The 22,094-nt window shown below is 36.2% G+C and overlaps 2 protein-coding genes across 5 annotated transcripts; both read right to left on the reverse strand.

Moving 5' to 3' along the window:
• Window positions 1-1,370: 1,370 nt before the first annotated feature.
• LOC121800415 (methyl-CpG-binding domain-containing protein 2-like) lies at window positions 1,371-5,333 on the reverse strand. Of its 3 annotated transcripts, none has more exons than XM_042199987.1 (5): window positions 4,881-5,333; window positions 2,757-3,569; window positions 2,535-2,588; window positions 2,226-2,416; window positions 1,371-1,864 (listed from the first exon to the last, which is right to left on the reverse strand). In XM_042199987.1, the coding sequence occupies exons 2-5, from the start codon at window positions 3,431-3,433 to the stop codon at window positions 1,641-1,643; spliced, it is 1,146 nt and encodes a 381-aa protein (XP_042055921.1). In that variant the 5' UTR covers window positions 3,434-3,569; window positions 4,881-5,333; the 3' UTR covers window positions 1,371-1,640. The 3 variants fall into 3 exon arrangements, with proteins under 3 accessions (XP_042055921.1, XP_042055920.1, XP_042055919.1); XM_042199986.1 differs by having other exon boundaries at window positions 4,835-5,333; XM_042199985.1 differs by having other exon boundaries at window positions 4,686-5,333.
• Window positions 5,334-9,116: 3,783 nt separating this feature from the next.
• Window positions 9,117-17,322, reverse strand: LOC121799948 (DExH-box ATP-dependent RNA helicase DExH10-like). Of its 2 annotated transcripts, none has more exons than XM_042199476.1 (17): window positions 17,179-17,322; window positions 15,601-16,658; window positions 14,919-15,233; window positions 14,619-14,723; window positions 14,472-14,540; window positions 14,058-14,225; window positions 13,910-13,981; window positions 13,707-13,823; window positions 13,269-13,493; window positions 12,989-13,147; window positions 12,186-12,275; window positions 11,944-12,036; window positions 11,469-11,622; window positions 11,006-11,154; window positions 10,639-10,734; window positions 9,977-10,069; window positions 9,117-9,650 (listed from the first exon to the last, which is right to left on the reverse strand). In XM_042199476.1, exons 2-17 carry the CDS (start codon window positions 16,573-16,575, stop codon window positions 9,540-9,542), a joined length of 2,991 nt encoding a protein of 996 aa, XP_042055410.1. In that variant the 5' UTR covers window positions 16,576-16,658; window positions 17,179-17,322; the 3' UTR covers window positions 9,117-9,539. The 2 variants fall into 2 exon arrangements, with proteins under 2 accessions (XP_042055410.1, XP_042055411.1); XM_042199477.1 differs by lacking the exon at window positions 17,179-17,322 and adding an exon at window positions 16,889-17,165.
• Between the last annotated feature and the right edge of the window lie 4,772 nt (window positions 17,323-22,094).

A 22,094-nucleotide genomic window follows, 5' to 3' on the forward strand; every position in this document is an offset into this window, starting at 1 on the left:
TTTAGATCCTCACTGTAAATATAATTTTTTATTAAAAAAACATCACTCTCTTTGCTTTTTCTCTCTCTTACTTTATTCTACATAAATTACAAAACAATATTACATAAAATTAAGAAACGCTTCACTTAAATTGAGACTTATGTATATAAAACCATATCATACAAACAAATTACAAACACAATAGTCATAAATTAATTCAATAATTGTAAAATTGTTGAATTTATGTAGGTTACATTGAAAAAAAATCAATTATTACTATATTAAAATTTTGTGTACAACTCTCTAAATACAAAAGGAAAATTTTACACGCCACATTTTATAAGTAACGCTTTTATTTTAAACTATACAAATTGACATTTAACAGAATGGCTTTAAAACATAAGCCAATAAATGAACAACACGTCACTGGCAGTTTTCACAAATTTTACAGGAAGCTTTAAAATTTAACAATATAATATTAATATTTATTTTAAACGAGGTCTTCGTCTTCCTCAATTATAGGGCAGCCATTTTTGCTAAATTTTAGCTTTGTAACTTTATTTTCTTGAGTCAATTCAGCCCCATCTACCTTTCAAATTCTGATCATTTACTCGTCTACAACAATAGTTTAATAAGGGCTGAGGATGATTTTAAAATTTTCAACAATTTTTGAAATAGAAAAATTAAGAAAATGAATTTTTGGTTAAGGGCTTAAGCCCTACCCTCTTCTCACAATTGAATGGAATATCGTCGCCTTTATAAACTCTTCTCATCTTGCGAAAAGCTGCATCAAAATACTTGGTTTCGAAACTTGTGACAAGAAGCACAAATTTGTCTATATTGAAAATTACAATTTGATTTTAAAATTTATTTATCTAGCTACTTGTCATAAATTTGATCATCTACATTTTATTAAAAATAAATAAAAGTCTTCTTTTCTCTCACACACAGTGCAGTTAGAACATTTTTTGGGTGCAAGAAATAGTAGGATGAAATAGTCGAATTTCCTAAAGATATTCTGATCACTTTACATTGTATTTCCCCCGAATTTTCATAGTGCCAAATTCCATTATGGTCACGTCAAAGTTAGCCTAACTTTTGTTTTTAAGCCCACATTTTATTTATGAATTTCATGTCATATATACATTCATAGTAAGATCAAATAATTCTTTTCATTTTTCAATCAAGTGATTCAATAAATGCTCTTTTCTTTTGCTCATCAATTCAATCTAATATTCATTACATAACGGAATAACTACACCAAACCAAAATGTATAAAAGGGACCATTCTCATCAATCACAAATCCACTTTAGTATTAGTTGAACTCCTATTGCAAAAATATACTTTTTTGTCACGCTATGTGTATATTTATGATACCAATATCACATTCTTTTCAAAAGGCATAATACCAATATCACATTCTTTTCAATTTCAGTATTCTACTCAACAAAAAAGTTGACTACAACATCAAGTGCAAAATAGTAGTCAAAACATAGCTCTTCTTGCACTTTGACCAGACCTTGTGTATGCATTCAAAATAGCAGCTACACAAAAACTAGGCTTTTCTTGCACTTTGATCTGACCTTGTGTATGCATTCAAAATAGACTATATATCGAAACCCACGAGCTAGCAAAATCAGGATCAGCTAGTTTTCGATCATCAAAAAACTACGAAATCAGAGGTGGTGAGGCTCTTCCACACTGGCATCAATGTGGTAGGTACTAAATCATCAGCATACCTCATTGGGGGTGGTATTCTCCGCCTCTTTGCAGGTTGACTGCTTTCGGGATTTGAAGCCGGTGCCTCCAAATGGTAATTGTAAGCAAGTGCTGGACTGCTCGGCTGTGAGTCCGTGTCCCCATCCGTACTCACCCAAGTTATGCCTGGAGCATTAACAGAGTTGTTTTCTAAGTGTCACGATTGCCTCATGATGTAACTATGCAAAACCGCCTCTACACTCTAGTTCAAACAAATCAATAAAATCACAAGCTAAAGGATCAACATCAGATTCACATGTTATCTAGTTGATTCGCTAGTGTACATATGTTTATCAGATTGCGAAATATCAAAATAATCACGAGCCAAACATCAAGGATCCACATCAGAATTCACTTATTATCGGGTTGATTTCAGTAGTGTAAATATGTTTATCGAATTAAAAGGCCACCGTGACACTGCAGATAAGTTCGACTAACTCATTTGACAAAATTACTACTTTTCGTGAAATATGGAGAATATCCTTACGTGCAGGTTGACGAACACCTTCTGATGGTGGAAGATATTGTTGTGTTCCAGGATCACCAGCATCGTTACAGAAAGCAGGACGGACAGGTCGCTTCCTCACATAGTTTTTTTGTAATGGTTTTGGGATTTGGAAGGAAAACCTCGATAGGCTGACCTCTTCGGTCATGTACTCTGGATGTTTATCTAGGTACCTTGAATAAGCATCATAAAACCAGGAAAAGACGAGTAAGGAAACAATCAACTATCCCAAAACATAATGCCAAAAGACTTGTTATGGTAAATTCCTTTGCAATAATGCCAAGAACATACCTTTGAATATCTAACATAGAACGTAAACTCTTACCCGAAGGTGCAACATAGTGCCTGAGAGAAATCGTGACAATAAATTAAATGGCATTTTGAGACAATAAAAAAGGAGATCTGAAGAAATCATGTTTCTTCATCAAGTTATAATCATTTGTAACTCTAATAGGATAAAAGAGAGCTACGGCAAGTAAGAAACATATAACAGAAAAAGAAACAGATACGTACACATCAGCAAACCTGACGCTTCCTTCACCTCTGATTCTTAAAAGCCTTTTCCAACCAGTAGGGGGTTGAGCAATGTTAGGCTTGTCGATTGCCCAAATTCTACTGCCATCTTGTGTTATATCCGGAGGATCATCACACGAGACGTCTGGACGCCATTCACGAGCTGTGTCACAGAAGAAAGGGCGCTGTGAAAGATGCTCCCGTATTTCCTCGTACTTTTCTTTCGTTGGAACGAGCCTCCATTTGAAACAGCTGGCACACTGAACAGCGAAGATCCCTACCGATGGCAAAACCCTCGGGGTCCGGTCAGAAAATGGGTGTGGTTTCTTTGGACGAGACGGACAACTAACGGGACCTGGACCACCTGGTGCATCTTTGACATTACTGCCACCGTTGATGGCCGGATCATATAGCACCAACTGATATTGAGAACTTTCAGATGTTTTATTTCCTTCATTGGCTGTTTCGTGATTTTCAACATCTTCATCAGAACACAAGTCCACAATGTCATCAGGAAATGTAGTCAGGGTCCCCGGGGGAACGGAAGGATTTGATACATTGCGATCTCCTTCAGCATTATTCACGCGATCAACGGTAGTTGAAGATTCACTCACATTCTTGTCTCTTTCAAATATGATAGTAACTTGCAAAGACTGTGGCTGCGGAGCTGCCTCCATTATCTAAGTTCCTGAATTCAACAATTAATCTCAAGGAACTTGCAAATCCCTTACCCGCCTAACATGCTAAGAAGACACAAGAACTTGCAAATCGTCAACACAGGATGAACAACTTGTCCAATTTAGTTCGGATATCCTGAAATTCCATAATAAATGAGCAGCCAAGATATGCACAAAGAACCAAAAAAACAATTAGAGGCAGTGTCACAAAATGACAGAGCAGCAAATGCATCTTTATCAGCCGGAAATGAGTAAACTCAAATTCTTATTCAGATATTGCCACAGACAATTGGCATAATGAACAAAATGGTGAACAAATTCACAGGGGTAGGGCTAAGGAGCAATATGAGGCTTCATTGCAACTTCCAAAACTGGCTAACTCAAACTAATCGAAGAACCCAAAGTACTCACACATGACATATGATATATGTCGAACATTACAAGGGCACTGAAGCATACAATGGTCTACTTAAGTTTTACCATGTACATTCATACTGAACAAAAAACATCGTGTCCAATCCATCTGTCAGACAATTGACATATTGAACAAAATGGTGAACAAATACACGGGGGCAGGCCCGAGTGGCAATATGAGGCTTCAGAGAAACTTCCAAAACTGGTTAACTCAAGCTACTTGAGGCTCCCATAGTACTCAGTCACACATATGATATGATATATGTCGAACATTACAAAGGGTACCGCGTGATATAACGGTCTACTTAAGTATCATGTACATTCATACTAAAACAACATCTTGTACACTCCATCTATCAGATGACATTGGAACTTTTGTCGTCCTATCAAAAGGTTTTTCTACGCGGTACGTCTCCATTCCCAGATAGAATTCAGGGAACATTCAACTGCTTTCTCTATGGTGCACTATTGACTTTCAAATACTCAAAACCTTAAACCTGTGGTTGTTTTAACCATGGAAACTAAATCATCAATGTAATTAACTTCCAAACACTAGATAGCATTAGATATACCAAAACAGAAAACATTTAATGTCGAATTTCCAGTTTATATGCATGATTTAAAAGGAAACAGAGAGCAGAAATAAACATCATCCCCAAACAAGACCTAAACGCCAGTCTGCATCAAAACCCCAACCAAGCTAAAAAAATTCTTTAATATCGTCGAATTTTCATTGTTTTGTGTGAATTATTGTGCAAAAGCCCTAACAAAATTAGTGTCTCAAAATTTCAAACAAGAACAGATGTATGTTAAAGGAACATGCACAGGCTTCCCTTACTCTGTTTTAGGCAAAAACAAAAAGAAAAGAGTCAATCTCGACAAATGCTTTCTACATTGTCGATTCTTACTTATAGTGCCACAAAAATCCAATATTCACCACAGTAAAATCGGCAATAACCACAAAAGGACATAAATCGGAACACATACACATGCAATGCGAAGGTATTGGAGCTACAGACAACATAGGCTTTACCAAGAATAAGGGTTTTCTTCGAAAAAAAAAAACTTTTTAAGACACACACCAACACATTTACATTGAAAACCCTTTTAAAACAAAAGAGGGATAAATTTGAGAGATATTTTAAGGGTACATTTGACGCTTCATTATTCGAATATAACTTGAGATAGTAATTAATACGATAATTTCTATGTAGAAGGTTTGAAGATCTTAGTCCTGGTAATCTAATACTCCATCCGTCCCATTACAAGTGAGGCGTTTCAAATTCGGGCATTTTTTTGTAAAATTGATAATAAATAGTTAGCGTAGAGGTAAAGTAAAGTAAGATAATAATGTATATACGTCTCCCTTATAATTTTTTTTTATTACCCGAGCGAAATAAGAACGAAAAAACGTAACCCATAGACGAGCATCTTAAGAACCATAGAACCTGAATATCACAAGAACATTCAACAAACTCTATAGATAAAAGTCTAATGTGCAAGGAAAACAAGCAAGACATGGTACAACTCCAGAAAAAGTCTAAACTGATAATAGCTTGCAGAAATATAGGGCTCTCGTCTTCCCACAAACGACAAAGCATCTTACACGAACAGGCTGATTTTATTAATAAAAGTATTTTATAGATTTTTATAAGGAAGGAAATAGAGCATAATATTGAGTAGCGAACATTTATACAAGTCAAAACAATATATAATCAACGTATTCAAAAAATATTGTGGATATTCTTAGATATAAATTTTAATCTTTGGAGCACAAACAAGTTTGTTAATTGAGAATACTACTAGTACTTCATTATTAGTTGTAGCAACAGTAGCATAATATGATGCTATTATATTCTATATCAAAAGAACTAAGTTGTGAATGCGAAATCATTATTTAACTTTATATTAAGGTTTCTACAAATAACCCATCATTAACTTCTATTTTCTTAATTTATCTCCTTATATCTATATTTGACCATTTAGGAGTACAATAATTTTTAAAATTTTTTAATACTCATATCTCCATTTCCAATAGCGAAACCCATGCAAACAATATCACCTTCGACTTTTTACATGCAACGGAGATAAGATCGAATCGATAATTATAATTATTCATTCAATCTCAAACCGAAAATCATGTTCACAACCTTATTTTTCGAAATTGAAATATGTAAAATAGATGAATGCAGAATCCGAGCGCCATTTTTAATCGCAACACCTCTCCGTCTCAGCTAGACAAGCTATATTTGGGGATTTGGCCTTTCTTGAGAAGCGAGAGAGCGTACTCGCCGGTGCCAATGAGGTCCTCGATGTTGTGGATGGATTGCTCCTCCGCCGCCACAACGAAGATCGCGCGAGCCTCCGCCTTCTTGGCCAGCCGCGCCGCGAAGTTGAACGGCAGATCGGGTGAATTCAGGCTCCTCAGTATGTGCCGGTACAGTGACAGAACCCGCCCCCTGTTCCGAGCCAAATCCTCAGCAGTCGCCCATATCAAACCTTTCGCCATTTTTCTGCAGAATTTACACAAGTTCAGTCTCTCAGGCATTTCATCAAACACGTAGACTGCACGTTGCCATTCCAAAACTCAATTGTATGACGCGGGATTCAAATTATAAAATAAATCACCTGGTTGTGACAATTGGATTGGATTGGTAATCGCGACGACGGCTTTGAGTTTTGATTTTGGATGTGGAAAGCTCAGAACTTTAATTTTCACAAAAATGCCCAATTGATTTATAATTCAAGGACTGGACTGAAATCCGTCATTCTGAGGGCAATATTGTCATACATAAAGTGTCGTATATATACATATATAAACCCTTTGAAGAGAAAAGACTGAGGCTAAAAAAAAAAAGACTGAGGCTAGAGTGAGAAAGTAGTAATCAATAGAAAGTGAAAATGGGGGGCGGAATGGAGACCAATAAGAACCGTTGGATCGAGGACTGGGCTACTAATAGGGAGAATCTCGAGCACCATTTCCGGTGGACCCGTCGCAACCTTGCCCTCGTCGGGATCTTCGGCGTCGCCGTCCCCATCCTCGTCTACAAAGGCGTTGTCAAGGAATTTGTACGTTTTCTTTTAATTTCCCCCAATTCATGAGCTTCATTTGTGCGAAATGTCAAATTTGGTCGAAATGTGTGCCAAAGTGTTGGTTTTGTATAGTCTATCGGTGATTTCTGAGTTCAAATTCGATTCGATCTTCTAGTATTATTGTTAATCAGAAAGAAAATTAGCTCTTTTCATATTTTAGCTTGTTTTCTTTGTTTGAACGAGTGTTTGGTGAATATCTGAAAATTTATCCAGACTGTATTGAGAGAGTTTGAACATAAAATTACTTTGATGGCTGTAGTTGAGAAAGATAATGTGGAGACTTTAAAAAGATTGTGTAAGGCAAGCAATGTATTGGGTAGTGCTTGCTGATAGTAATTTGTAGGAACTCGTTGGGCATATAACGCCTTTCATCGTTTTTGGTAGCTGGACATCATGTCCATTTACCAGGGAAGGGTGCACTGGACTCTATCCATAGTGTTGTTGGAAGGGTATTTCATGTAGGTATTGTGGATTCCAAATCTGTGCATTTAATCAGAAAAGTTTCAGGGGGTGGATGTAGACATAGATCATGATCATTTGAGATATCCCTTTCTAATTTCTTAGTGTCATTTTTAAACGTATAAAGCCACAGTTACGTTCCTTTTGTGTATGTACGTGTCTTCGTTCAAGTATACCTCCAAAATATTGCTTTGGAAATGGTATCGTTGTTCTCCGGTCATGAGTTTCTAGTGATATTTTATCATCACTGCCATTAAACATTATGATATCTCTTCTGGTTGTTTACATTGTTTTATTGGTTGGGTACCTAGTAGGTAAAAGTATTGTCTGTGATAGCGCACACCAGATGTTAGTTACCATATGCCATTAGGTTTATCTCGATGACAACTAATTTTACTTCTCTCAACTATACTGGTGTGGAAGTACTTTGATCTTAGCTTCCTTTTTATACAAAGATGCCTCTTATCGTCCTTTGAAGATTATCAAATGAAACATAAAATTTCTCTAACTCGAGTCTTTATATCTGTCTGTATAACTTCGCCTGGTATGTGCCGTGACTGTTTATTTGATGTTTTATTACGTTGTCTTATTATCATCATCTTTATCTTCACGGCGACAGAAACTATGTCTACTATGATTGTTTTCATATACCCTGGTCACCTTTTAACCTTTAGTTGAACTGAATGCAACATAAATCCACACACTTTAAGCTAAGGGGTGTTCAATACTACCTAGCAATGTTTTGTGTTTCTAGTTGATTAATCTTTTTTTGCTACTCTTAATTTGGTTGCTCTGATCTTATAAATTCTTGTAAGTTGTGAATGCTTGAGAATTCCATTACTTGTGTGCAATCAGGCACATTGAGATTCGCCTTTCCCATGGTTGCGATTTGCGATTTTCTTCTGGTACTAACCCGCTCTTTTAATTTTTGTGGCAGCATATGCAAGATGAAGATGCAGGGAGGCCACCCAGAAAATTCTGGTTCACATGATGTTGTACTAAACCTGGCTGAAATTCCAAGATTCATGATAATCTATTTCAATAACATTATCTTCTATTTCAATAACATTATCTTTGCTTATTGTATGTTACATGATATTAACTCTACATCACATGCCAACTCAGCATCGCATTTGGAAAAACTCGTTTGAATTTTGGAAGGCGAAATAATAGAATTTGATCGAACTTTGTTATTATAGTGGCAATTTCCCATATTTTAAGTGAATTATAATTTGAATTTAGTTTTTAAATGTTGAAAAGCTAGAAAGTGTCAGGTTGGAGTAGTACTCTCATGGAAAGGCTCTCATGTCTTAACACTTACAAAACAGACGTCTTGTTCCGAAGATGAAACAGTTGGTAAGATCGAACTTGATTGACAGTTTTGAGTTGGGGAAGAACAGACGGTGGAACTCAATTGCTGTCGAACTGAACCAGAAACGGGGCATGGGTCGGAAGCAACGTCGTCTCCAGCAAGTGGGCAACCTTTCCACATGCAAACAGGAAGAAACCGATGCCATGTTCGAATGTGAGACAGGAACCTAAGTGGCGACTTCTCACATCCTAGTTCCTACATTACTGTTTTTTAGGATTTGATAAGATAGAATGACCCCAATACCAGGTTTGAATGCAAGAGTTTGATCGAGAAGTCGATAAACAATAGCGAAATCGGCTACAATACTAGTACATGATTTCTGAATAGGAATTAAAGACAATAAACTCAAGAACAAAAATCATTAATTAGAATAAAAATAACAAGCTCCTACGATTGGAAAGCTACACTATCATTTTACAGAAAAATTGTAATCAAACCTATACTCTCCTCTATTGAACAGATAAACTCCCTACCCTATGCATTGAAACAATACAACTATTACAAATATTACACGTCTCGGTCCTAATCTTGACAAGTCGCAGTAGAACCAGTTCCTCACGTTGGGCTGAGCCGGACTCCTAGCTGGATCAATTTTGGGCCCTGATGCCTTTGGTTCTTGGCTAGAGTCATGATCAAATCACGTAGCTATCTGATTCCAGAAATTGAGATTATGTTATAAAACTAACTTCAGAAAGGTAAGCATGTGCAACTTCACTGGTATAGTCAAGTCTCTTCACTAGCAGCAACATATCAGTAGTTTTAATCACTTCAAAGATATAACGAATTTGCAAACATAATCCCCCGACGAATGCCTTCACTAGCAGCTGTAAATTTTTCCTCCAGACCAACCTCGCCAACCGCATGAGCAGCACCTTTCAACTGCAAACTCACAAATCACAATCTTCATAAATTAAAACTTATCTCAAGTGCTACGGGCAGAAAATAAACAATATATATGTTCCCTATTTGCAGTAAATGAAAAATAAAAAATACAAATTCACGGAACTCCATTGTCTAATTTTCTAGTTGCATACGATGAAAGTGACCTCGTGGAAGGAAGGCGCCAATCAAAATGATGTAAAAAATGACTTTCTATCTAATTATGCTAGAAATGGTAAGAGAATGAAAAACTGAAACAGAATTCTCAAAAGAGCCTTTTGCTAATACTATTGGAAAGGACAAATGGAAAATGATGAAACTGTTACCTGATTCAAAAATTCATCAAGCCTTCTAGCCAACCTTATGATGCTACCTTCGAAAATATCAGTCATTTGAATTACATCTGCAAAAGATGCTCCCTGAAAAAAATGGAGAGATCAATTTAAAAAAAGATCAAAAACAACAACAAAACTTCAAATGCATAAAAACAACTTAACAGACTTCAGTTTCTTATGTTAAAATAGAAGTGGTAAAGGGTAAAAGTACCCACTTCTCATAAGTAAAATGCATTCTACTTTTATAAAAACATACCACATTTAAGTGAACGGACAAAAGCCCTTCAATGTGTGACATGTTTAGAAATCAGTGATTTGGGGCTATTTAGACAATTTGGGTAGACTCTACATATATACAAGTGCGTATTTTTAACATGATCCTTAACAGAAGTTGGTAAGGAAAATTTCCAACCAAATATCAAATTGCAAATTTACAATAATAAGGTGATAATGATTCAACATATGCGCTAGCAGCCATATGGACAGAAGTAAATGAAAATTCTTGTTAAGTATATCAATTAAGTAAAATGTCATGCATCCTTGGTAAAGTATAAAGACTGGCAATATTCCACAAGATAGTTAACAAGGTACGGCTTTCAGCATCACTAACAGTTTTACATGCCATGTAGGAGATAGTGTAGCACTATACCGACCTTTGACCAACAATAAATCACATCCATCAAGAAGGGTCTAATCGATGCTTCAACGTATTCATCAACATTTATTTCAAGTTTACACTCGCGTTGTATCTGCAAAACACATTAAATTAAATTTGTCATTAAACATACTCCCTCTGTCCCATAAAATTTATCACATTTCATTTTCAAGTCTCTCTTACTTTACTCTCTCTGCACTTTAACTATTTATCATTTTTTCAAAACGAGTTCAGATAATGAAATGTGACAAATTTTCTGGGATGGAGGGAGCAATTCACTGTATATATGTATATATTTGCTGAGAAACTAACTTTCCGCGGAAAATAATTAGGAAAAACAGTTAGTGAATCGAATTTAAAGACACCTCAGCTATCCTTCTGGCACTATCTTGAAGTTGTTGCAAAGGTTTAGCAAGTTCAGCTCTTAAATGTATCTGTTCACTTGACTTGTCCCCAGGAATAAAGCAACTAGCAAGAGCTGCAACTTGATGGTGATCAAGATCATTGAAGGTACCTTTCCAGAGATACACAGAACCCAAAATAAGCACACTATGGTTTGTTACCAAGTTCAAATGCATTAAAGCAGGTGCCATGGAAAGGATAAACTAACTTAAGCAATTACAATGCATTATTGAAGAATTGAAACTATTATCAAACTAAAAATTATTTTACTGTGTCAGCAAGCACATATATATGAAAGCTAAAGAAAACTATGTAACTTATCGATATACACCAACAAAAGTCAGAGAAATGATAGTTGCTGCTCAAACTAGGTGCTACAAGAAGCATACTTGTATTTGAGATATCTATCACTTCTAGAGAGCTCACCATTGAACATCAATTCTGTGACAAGGAGCTCATCTCCAGTGTCTATCCGGCAAGCTGCACGTCCCTTCAACTGAACAACACCATCACCATCAATATGACCCAGTCTTTTGAGAACCCGCGATCGATTCTTAAGTTCGTCACGAAATTTTTGAAGCTTAAGAAAAGTTCAAGTACGTATTGGTTAGTAATACAACCCAACAGGGGGGAGAAGAAAAGAAAAGGAGAACAGTTCATAAAATTAATCAATAAGCATGAAGTATGTGAAACCATGAAGCCAACCTTAAAGGCAAAGACTTCAAATATAGTTACCAAGGAAGGTAAACAGAAGAAGGGACTCACGCAATTCATTAGTCAAGATAACATAAAAAGCTGAATGTATATTGTATATACAACTATTGGGTAGTATTGAACAATCTTGAGTAAGAAGCCAGTGCAGAAAGTCTAAGGCAGGATGTAAACATCAAGACAGAAGTACCTGAGAATCACGCATTTTCGACTTCAGCTGTTGAATTTCATGACTGACTTCTGCTTTTCTCTGGAAACTTGAAATCTGATGTAGGTCTTGTGACTGGAAGTGACAACATGAATTAGGAATATATGGGCAAAAGTGCTGATTAGCATGCTCACCAAAATTCCAGCTAAGCCTAGTGGTATCAGATTAACGAAAAACAAGCAAACTGAACCTAATGTCAGCGAGAGGAAGGTACTTTCACATACCTTGTGCAGGGGATGAATGAACAACTTATGCTCAAGCTCATCGATTTTGCTAGCCAACTCAACAAATTCAGGCTCTTCAACTCCCATATCCTGACAAAGTTGTGCAAATATTTCAGAAACAGATGCCCTCTCCAGACTCGGTCCAGCAAAAAATTGTTCCATATAACAGACATATTTTGAGGATATCAGATATATGAACTTGTTTTTAGACCCAGGCACGAATAAGGAACATTACAAGTCATAATAAGGTGCAAATGCAATTATGAAACATGTAAGGCAATTTATAAGTCTTAAACACAAAAGACCAAACCACAACAGGAGTTGCATGATGCACACAGTGAGGCAGTCAGTGATGATACAGTTATAACCATCAAAAAGTGTGGCATTAAATTGACTGATACACCATTACTTTTGCCCCATCACCAGCACTCCTTTAGCTCCTGCCTTCTATTTTTCTTGGTACATCTCCATTCTGTCTTGATTTCACATAAGTATACATACAGAATAAAAATCGAATTTTTGGAGTAATTATAAGCAACAAATTATGCTAAACATATCGCATCGCATGAACCAGGGCACTTAATTGGAGATAGTAGATAAAATCAAAATTCCATAATTTCGCAATAAGACCAAGAAATATTCCAAGCCGAATGTCAGAGCAACAATATGACACACAGTTGAATAAAAAGGAGGCTCTTTTATGTAGCCACAAAACTCCCAAACACAACAATTTCTCAAAGTAGTCATTGGGAAAAATTATAAAAAATAAAGCAGCATCAAACTAACAAAGTAACAATTCACACCTTTACTGGATTGAGCTTTGGAAAGCCTTGTGGATAGCGCTTTTCAAGCTGTTGCACAGCAAGAAGAACAGTATGCCGACTTTCTTTCGGCCTCAAGTCGGAAGGAACCGATATTCTAAGTGTGCTAAGTGCAGAAAGAAGAGGCAACTGAACAGGAACCTGTTGAATAAAATAAGTACATGAATCACAAGGGTCACGTGCCAGTTGCATTAAGATAACATTATATAAATATATTCAGTCACGACTCACGACCACCTTCTCTTTAGAAATATCAACTCACCACATGCATTTCACCTTCTTCTCCTGGACAAGGAGGACAAGGTTTTGGTTGAGAACCATTTTCACTTGTGCTCATAGAGCAGTGAAGCAGAACATCCACAATATAGTTGTTACCACGTGAAGAAGCAAGTTCAGCTGGCATAGAACTTGAGACGGCGTGCGGTTTCTTCACCACATTGACAACAACTCCCCAACCCCAATCTGTTCCTCCTTCTCTTACCTTAACCTGCAAAGTTACAGAAGAAGTTCTAAGTGAGAAACAACAGAGCCAAGTAAAAACCATAAGGCTAGACTCAACGAACCCGACAGATAAGTTGTTCTATAAAGAAACAGCAACTATATATCAGTAGCGAACTGGAAATTAGCCACAAATAAGGTTGGCCAAACATGCATCCTAGGCAATCAAGATGTAATCAGAAACAGCCATACTGGGACATACCAGTCTACCAGGTAGAAGGAAAGAGAGAACTCTTTCAGGTTGTGTTATCACTGCCATCATTTTCTTTTCAAGTTGGGCCAAGTCAAGCTTAAGCCGGTGATACTCAGCCACCTCAGCCTAGTAGGTGAAACAGGATAACTCTGTTACATATGATTTAATCCTTAAAAAGAACTTCCAAGCTCCAGGTGAAAGCAAATGCCTACCTCTCCAGAAGCATCAAGCACAGCAGCTTCCTGTTCGAGCTGTGAAACTTTTTTTCCAATGTCAGGTAAAGCCTAAAAAGCAGAAATGTCATAGATTTAGAAATTATGAACCTATGAGAGCATTGGAAAATCAAGTAATAAGTAAAACCTTCTCATGCTGAAATTGATGGAAGGAGTTTCTGATAACATGCTCAGCTGTGAATTGTCCTTCGGCACGACTCATTAAATTTAGAATTGAGTAATAACTCAACCTGAAAGTACTGACCAAAGGTGCTGGTTTGCCCAAAACCATGTCTTTAAGTGTATTCATCTCCATCTGATGTCAAAGTGGAAGTATGAAAGGGTAATTAAGATAAACTGTTCTTTATATAAAACACAACAGATTAGATGAATTATTAGTACACAAAATCTATTCAATTGCCAATTTTACATAACCAGAATAGAGGCAACGAAAATTTGAAGAAGACCAATAACAATCAAGAAACATAAAAACATAATATTTCCAAAGAGGGAGGGAGATGTTTCCCAAGTCTCAATCAAACCATGAGAATATCAACCTTACCTTATCGTCGATCATTATAATGCAAATACCACGCTCATCTTTACCACGACGTCCAGCTCTACCACTCATCTACATGCAAATATATGTTAAGAGCCGTGCAAGGTAGCGGATACAATGCACATATTTTTAAATAATAAAAATACTCACCTGGATATATTCACCAGATCCGATATAACGATGACTGTCACCATCCCATTTTTTCACATTTGTAAAAACAACAGTTTTTGCTGGCATGTTCAACCCCATTGCAAACTGGCATGTAGTGACAAGTAAATAAAATTAGCTTACAGCATAGTAATATAGAATAAAGTTATATGACTTTATACTAAAAGATGTGTAAGAATATTTTTATGCAATTAGTTCCAAAAATATTGATGCCACTGTTGAAAGACATGGTATCACTTTCTTTAAATTTTAACTAAAATGATCGGTTGGAAATGTTAATACCGTTTCTGTGGCAAATAGGGCCTTAACAAGCCCTTCTTGAAAGAGAAGCTCTACAAGTTCTTTAATGATAGGAAGCAAACCAGAATGATGAACAGCAATGCCTCGCTGAAGTAATGGCAACATTAATTCTATGGCAGGCAAATTTCTATCCTCCTCACTCAAGCATAGGATAGCATTTCGAAACACTTCACCCACAACATCCTTCTCCTCTGGAGTATTGAAATCAAGTTTGGACATGGACATGGCATGTTGCTCACACTCTCTTCTGCTAAAACTAAAAATTATGACTGGTTGGAATTTTCGTTCCATTATCAACTGCAAATCAACAACTCTGTGAGAATACACTAAAATAACAAGAATAAGAAAAAGCCATAAATCGACAAAAATGGATAACTCTGCATGTCTATACTACATCCTTCCCCTAAAAATAGGGACTTTTGGGAGAGCACGAGTTTTAATGGAAATTGGAAAAGTATGAGAGAGAAAGAGAAGAGTAATTGAAGTAGTGTTAGTGGATAGTGGAACCCACCTTTTTGGTAGTGTAATGTGTTGTGAAAAGGTTTCCAAAAATAGAAAGTGGCCAAACTAAAATGACAAAAGAAGACTATTTTTGGGGACGGAGGGAGTATAATATAGATATCTAGCTTCTAACTGAGCACAGCATCCTCTGATGCCAACTAACCTTGACAATTTTGTATATGTTGGAACCGCTTGAAGAATTTCCACTTTTAGCGATTCTGCTATTGCCTTTGGAATTCGCACTCTTGCTCCCATCAACAGAATTTTGAGTGCTGAAAGTTTCCTGAAGCTTCAAAAAGTTACCTTCTTTAAACTGCTCATTCTCATCAACTACGAGATATAAACCAGAGCCACCCACAGGAAACACATAGTGTTGTAGGGGTGTCGGCCTAAAATCTGTGTAAACCACGTGACAAGGTTGTTTGTGTATATTACATATCCATTCAGCAAATTCAGTCGCATTTGACATAGTAGCGGAAAGAAAGACCATCTTGATGGCAGGGGGCAAGAAGATAATAGTTTCTTCCCAAACTACACCTCTTTCACGATCCTTCATGTAATGTATCTCATCAAATATAACCCAAGCAACTTCCTTCAATACCTCAGAACCCCTATAAAGCATTGCCCTCAGGATTTCCGTAGTCATCACCAAACAACTTGCATTAGGTGAAAGTGTGACATCACCTGTCATCAATCCAACATCTGAAAACTCTTGACTTAACTCTCTGTACTTCTGGTTGCTCAAAGCTTTTAGAGGAGAAGTATATACGACCCGCTGCTTCTCTTTAAAAGCCATGGCAATTGCGTATTCCGCAACTGCAGTTTTCCCAGCAGAAGTGTGGGCAGAGACTAAAACAGACTCATTTCTCTCCAAACAAGAAATAGAAACCTCCTGAAAAGGATCAAGCTTAAATGGGTAGGTCTTAGCTCGCTCCCCGTTATAAATGGGATCTGCCAGGGTGCCGTGAGTTGATTCATCCTTGGTTGAAACATATCCACTGGGCACTGCCACCTCGTGCACACATGTCCTAGATAAGCTACGCCTCTTCGAGACAGATTCTTGCACCTGGCTTTCCTGTTGTTCTTGCGAACCCTCCTCTGATTGTTTCCTTTTAATGGATGTAGGAGAACCTTCCATCTTCTGCTACTTAAAAGTTTAACTTGCCAAAACAAGATCAACAAATTTTACTTCTCCAAGATTATACTAGTAACGCCACTTATCTGTAACAAACCATCATAAACAAAGAGGGTTAAACTATCAGAAAAGTATTCCTCTTTTCCTTTTTTTAACTACTCTTCCAGAGCATGTTACATGAACTAGCCATTGCGATGTCGGTTAATGCACATAGATAGGATTGGATAACCGAACAGAAACAGCACCAGAAAAACTCACTCAATCTCACAAATGGTTCAGACAACAAAATTAAAGCAGAAATGGTATAGCGACCTACATTGACTATTTGAACAAACCACAGAATTCAGAATATCTCACAATCCCAGCAAGTCCGGCGAGAGAAAATGCAGAGTGTCAAATTCTATAAGAAGTAATATCCACGTTTTCATATATCTGAGCAATTAGAGAATGCGTGCACACAGACCAAATTCAGCTCGGTGCAGAAAAAGCAGAAGCCTAGATTGACCAAAGCAAACAAATTTCTGGGTTCTAACACGGGATTGCATGCATGTAACTAAACAAGTAATTATGATTCATATGCGCTAAGTCGAAGATGAGAGTTCTAACCAAGTCGATTGACTGCTCAGCAGCAGGTCCGTTAAATGCTTAAACCCTAATTTTGCATCAATTTTTCCCCAATTTGTAAACGGCAATTAACTACTCCATATACAATCGAATTACGATTCCACCTCGCATAGCAGTAAGATTTAGTAGTATTTCACTTTCTATATCCTACTATTTTATATGCTAGTAATTATTTTCACTTATTTGTAAGTATTTTCTTAAAATTACAATTTTGTAGTGTAGTAGTAGTAGTAGTAGTAATACTTTTTATCAAAAATTTATTGCACTAAATTAGAATATACTACTAATTATTCTTGTACAATTTTATTTTCGTTTTTATTAGAAAATTATTAGTTTTATAAATTTAAAGTAGCGTTTATCATTTTTAAATTTCAATTATTTAAATTGGAAATTGAAATGTCCTGCATTAGATTCAGGTGACATAAAAAAAATCTTCTCTGTAAAAAATCTAGGTGGACTATTTATGGATACATTATCAACGTATATTAGACTGCTGCATTCTTCATTAAATGAGATGCTATATGGGGCATTTATAGACAAATACAATTATTAAATTATTTCGATGGCCAAAAATCAAGCTGATTTTGATTATTAAAATTATTAAATTAATAGGAAAAAGTCATTTTTAGTATAGGATTAAGATTCAGTTATGGTAGTTTCCATGATTTCCTCCCTCAATCATCAGCCAAAATACGTTGGAAGATTACATCCCGCCAATGTTAATCACTCTCTACCAGAATTATCATCGTCTTCTACATTGAATACGTCTACAATTTTTATTTTCTCGTCCCATAACAATTTGTTGAGAGATTATATCTCTGAATTATCATTGCAAAACCTCTTTTCCATTGAAGACATCTGCAGTGTTTGATTGTCGTCGCGAATCATCTTTTCCATTCAACATGTCTGCTGTTTTTTCATTATCGTCTCCATTTTTCGAGATTTCACTCATTCTCATTTCATTCATGTCAACAATGAAAGAAGTTATACATTCAGTTACTTAATTGATTCATGTCTTCAATAATGTATCACATTAATCTAATGTAGTATATACATCCTTTGACATTCATAATGTAGAAAATCAAGCAATTAATGTATACTAATATGTTAATAATGTAACTAAATAAAAAATTAATAAACAACGACCATACAATTACAACAAATGGTGAACGACCAAATAATCAATTAAAACCTCTTGAAATAGAGGAGGTTCCCTTTCTTTGATCTACTGGGCCCTTCACCCACTTCAGCTTTCACTTTAGGGGGCTCCTCTTTTAGTTCTGCCATTCTCTGCCGGAAACGCTGCGCAATTGCTATCGGAACAATATCATCCAACACCTCTTCGTAGTCTACCCTTGGTAGCTTTGATGCTGTGTAAAAGACGGTTTAGAAAATTTTAAAGTGCTATATAACATAATTTTGTACACGCAACATCAATTAATGAATATGTCATCACATATAATGTAGTACATTAGTAGCAAATAATGTAACAATTAACCTGAATAATGTAACCTAATATGTGTAAGAATACAATAGAGACTACTATACCCTAGCCCATGGATTGCTAAACGATTTGTCCAAAATAAGACACAGTAATGTATCACATTAATCTACTGTAATGAACACTTCTTGCTAAATAATGTAGAAAAATAAGCAAATAATGCACAGATCAACAAAACATCAACTTAATTCCAAGATTTCTTTGAAATCAATTGATACGGCATATCACAAACACATAATGGACAACACTGCTTACAGTCATGTACAACTATTCCATTTATACAAACGACAAGTTCAATAGATTGGTTAATAATGTACAACAACAAACAAATAATGCACAAATTCAGGGGAACTAATAGATGTAGCTTAAACCAAAAACTTATACATCACTGCGTATACACCACTGCTTACTATAATGTACAAGTTCTCGATGAATACAAATGGCAAATGTAAGAGATTGGTCAATAATGTACAACATCAAGCAAATAATGCACAAATTTAAGGGAATCAATCGATTCAGATTAAAACAACATCATCATATACATCACAGTTACAATAATGAACAATTTCTCGATGAATACAAATGGCAAATGCAAGAAATTGGTCAATAATGTACCACAACAAACAAATAATGCACAAATTCCGGGGAACTAATCGTTTCAGATTAGAACAAAATCATCATATACACCACAAGCTACAATAATGACCAACTTCTCGATGAATACAAATGGCAAATGCAATAGATTGCTCAACTGCAGTCTGGGTAGGTTGGCTTTTGAAGGGTCTTCCTCTTTTCGTCATTGATGTTCTGACAGACAAACCAACAATCAAAACATAATAAGATTTAATTTACAAAATCGACAATTACACAATTGTATTCCGGTAATTAACTACAAAATTCAACAATGGACAAAACCCTCCCGATTTCAGGATTTACCGATATATGAACTGAACGTTTGTGAAAAATCGTGAAAAATCAACTGAACGATGGTGAAATTCATCGATTCAAAGTGTCTATTCACGAAAAATTGGAACTTTTAAAACCTACCTTCTTGTCGAATGGAAAAAGACCGTCACGCGCGAAGGGATTGAGGCTTCAACTCCGAAACGGCGGCGGAACGTGGATTTGACGGCGGAAATCGAAGCTATGGTTTAGGAATGGTTGGGAATGAGGGAGACGATTGAGGATTTTGGGTTGAAGAGGGATGCGGTTGGAGAGAGAGAGAGAGTATTTGGAAGGTCACTCAAAATCCCGCTTAATTACGTGTGTAATTCATTGTATTTTTACATTTATAACCCTATAATGTACAGACTACAACTAATAATGTAAAACGGTTCCATATAATAAAGCCTCATCATAACCGTCTAACATCTTAATCCAATGGTTGATATTAAGTTGGAACTTAACATTAAGGGGGCAATAGGACCTTAATACTCATATATATATATATATATATATATATATATATATATATATATATAGCATCTCGACAACTCAGGCTGCAGCAACAGAGAATGGTGAAACCGAGTGCTTCATACGTGCCCTCCTCGCCTCTGAATGGCACTTCTCCTTCTGTTCGTCCATGGAGATTTGCTTGCAGCGACACTCTGCGCTGCAGAATGCCTTTATCTCCTCAGCAGAATCATCACAAGAAGATGCAATCAACATTCAGAAACAAGAGATTGTGACACTTTTGCCATCATGATCAAATGCATGCCCATTTTCGTATGTAGTTTTCCAGTAATCAATTATTCAAAGACATGAATGATGAGTTGTTAGACATAAACATCACAATTTAGGCCTCAAACTAATGCAGAACTCATCATATGAGTTGGCCCACAAAATTCTCTCTTCTTCTTGTTTTTCCTGCGGTAATTTGAGATATTCCCACTCCAAAAAAATCCCAGAATTCAAAATACCATGATGATGCAACTTATAGTGGAAGACTAATGTGGCTGACGAAACACATGCTAAAAGGTCTAGATTAGCATCTCCATCTAAGTGGGATGAGTCTAATTTGTAATGATATAGATAGATTTCGTGAATCGAAAAAGCAAACAGAATCTTGAATTCTTGATGCAGTGATAACGGCCACAAGAAATACATCTTAGATATCAGAGTAAGCTCATGGTCTTAAAAGAGTATGTGCAAGTTATACAAACAGAGTTTCCATATTTTTACGAACACGTATTTGAGTTTTCTTGTAGAGTTGCAAAGTACATTGCTAGAGTTAACAACTAATGTATTTACTTACAGAATCAAGCAAGCATATTTTGCACTACAAGCAAACATGTTAGTATTAACATGTAAGGAATTAGGATACAACTGAACACACCATATAATATATACTTAAAAGGAAAACTAAGTACTTTGCTGCAATTCTCTGCACTCCATCTTCAGAGCAAGTTGCATAAATATATACTAGAGATTATAAACTAATTTGCCATTACTACATAAGAAATGTGATACTAGTGTTGAATATTGCCTACAATATTTGACTTTTTTTGTCAAAATTTGTTGTCCCACATCGGTGGGCATTAGGGAGTTTGGGGGAGTGGCTGCCTATAAAAGGAGCTCACCCCCCATTTTGTAAAACATCCCAAATTGTACTCTTCTCTATTTAAATATATAAGTGGGCTCTGTAGAGGGTGCTCGGAGATGTAGGCAATTTGGCCGAACTCCGTTATCAAAGTTCCGGGTGTGTTCTTTCTTTATTATTTATTTTGTTCCGCATTTATTTCTGGGTTTATTTTTTGTTGTGATATTGTATTCAATATTATTTGCGGGTTTGGTAGTAGTGTTTTGTACGGTTCTGTTGGGTGTTTTTATATTGTGATATATACACCGACTGATAAATTCTGTTAGGAATCTGGTATTTAAGAGGGACAGTGTCCCCGCCAGTCTTTCCAAAGAATTTATTTGGAGAAGTAATTTTATCGAGTAGACCCCATTGGGTTAACTCTGAAATTACTCAATCGGTTTATTTCACTATTTGAGAGAAAATTACCCGGTTTTCTCAACAAGTGGTATCAGAGCCAAGGTTCGTCCTTGGTTCTATTTGTTTGTAATATTGAATACTTTATTTTGAGTCTGTAATGGCGGGTAATGATCAAGAAAACAAGGCTAATTCTTCGTCATCGTGGTCGAGGTTTCCACTGTCAAATATGAAATTGACGGTGGAGATATTTGACGGTACTGGCCATTTTGGTATGTGGCAGGGGGAGGTTCTAGACTCTCTTTTCCAACAAGGTCTTGACATTGCCATTGAAGAAAAGAAACCAGAAGATATAGATGATAAAGATTGGAGTACCATAAATCGGTTATCTTGTGGAACAATTCGGTCGTGTCTGTCCATGGAGCAGAAGTATGCTGTCAAGAATGAGACTTCTGCACATAG

The sequence above is a fragment of the Salvia splendens genome, chromosome 4 (genome assembly GCF_004379255.2).
Source record: "Salvia splendens isolate huo1 chromosome 4, SspV2, whole genome shotgun sequence".
NCBI lineage: Eukaryota > Viridiplantae > Streptophyta > Magnoliopsida > Lamiales > Lamiaceae > Salvia > Salvia splendens.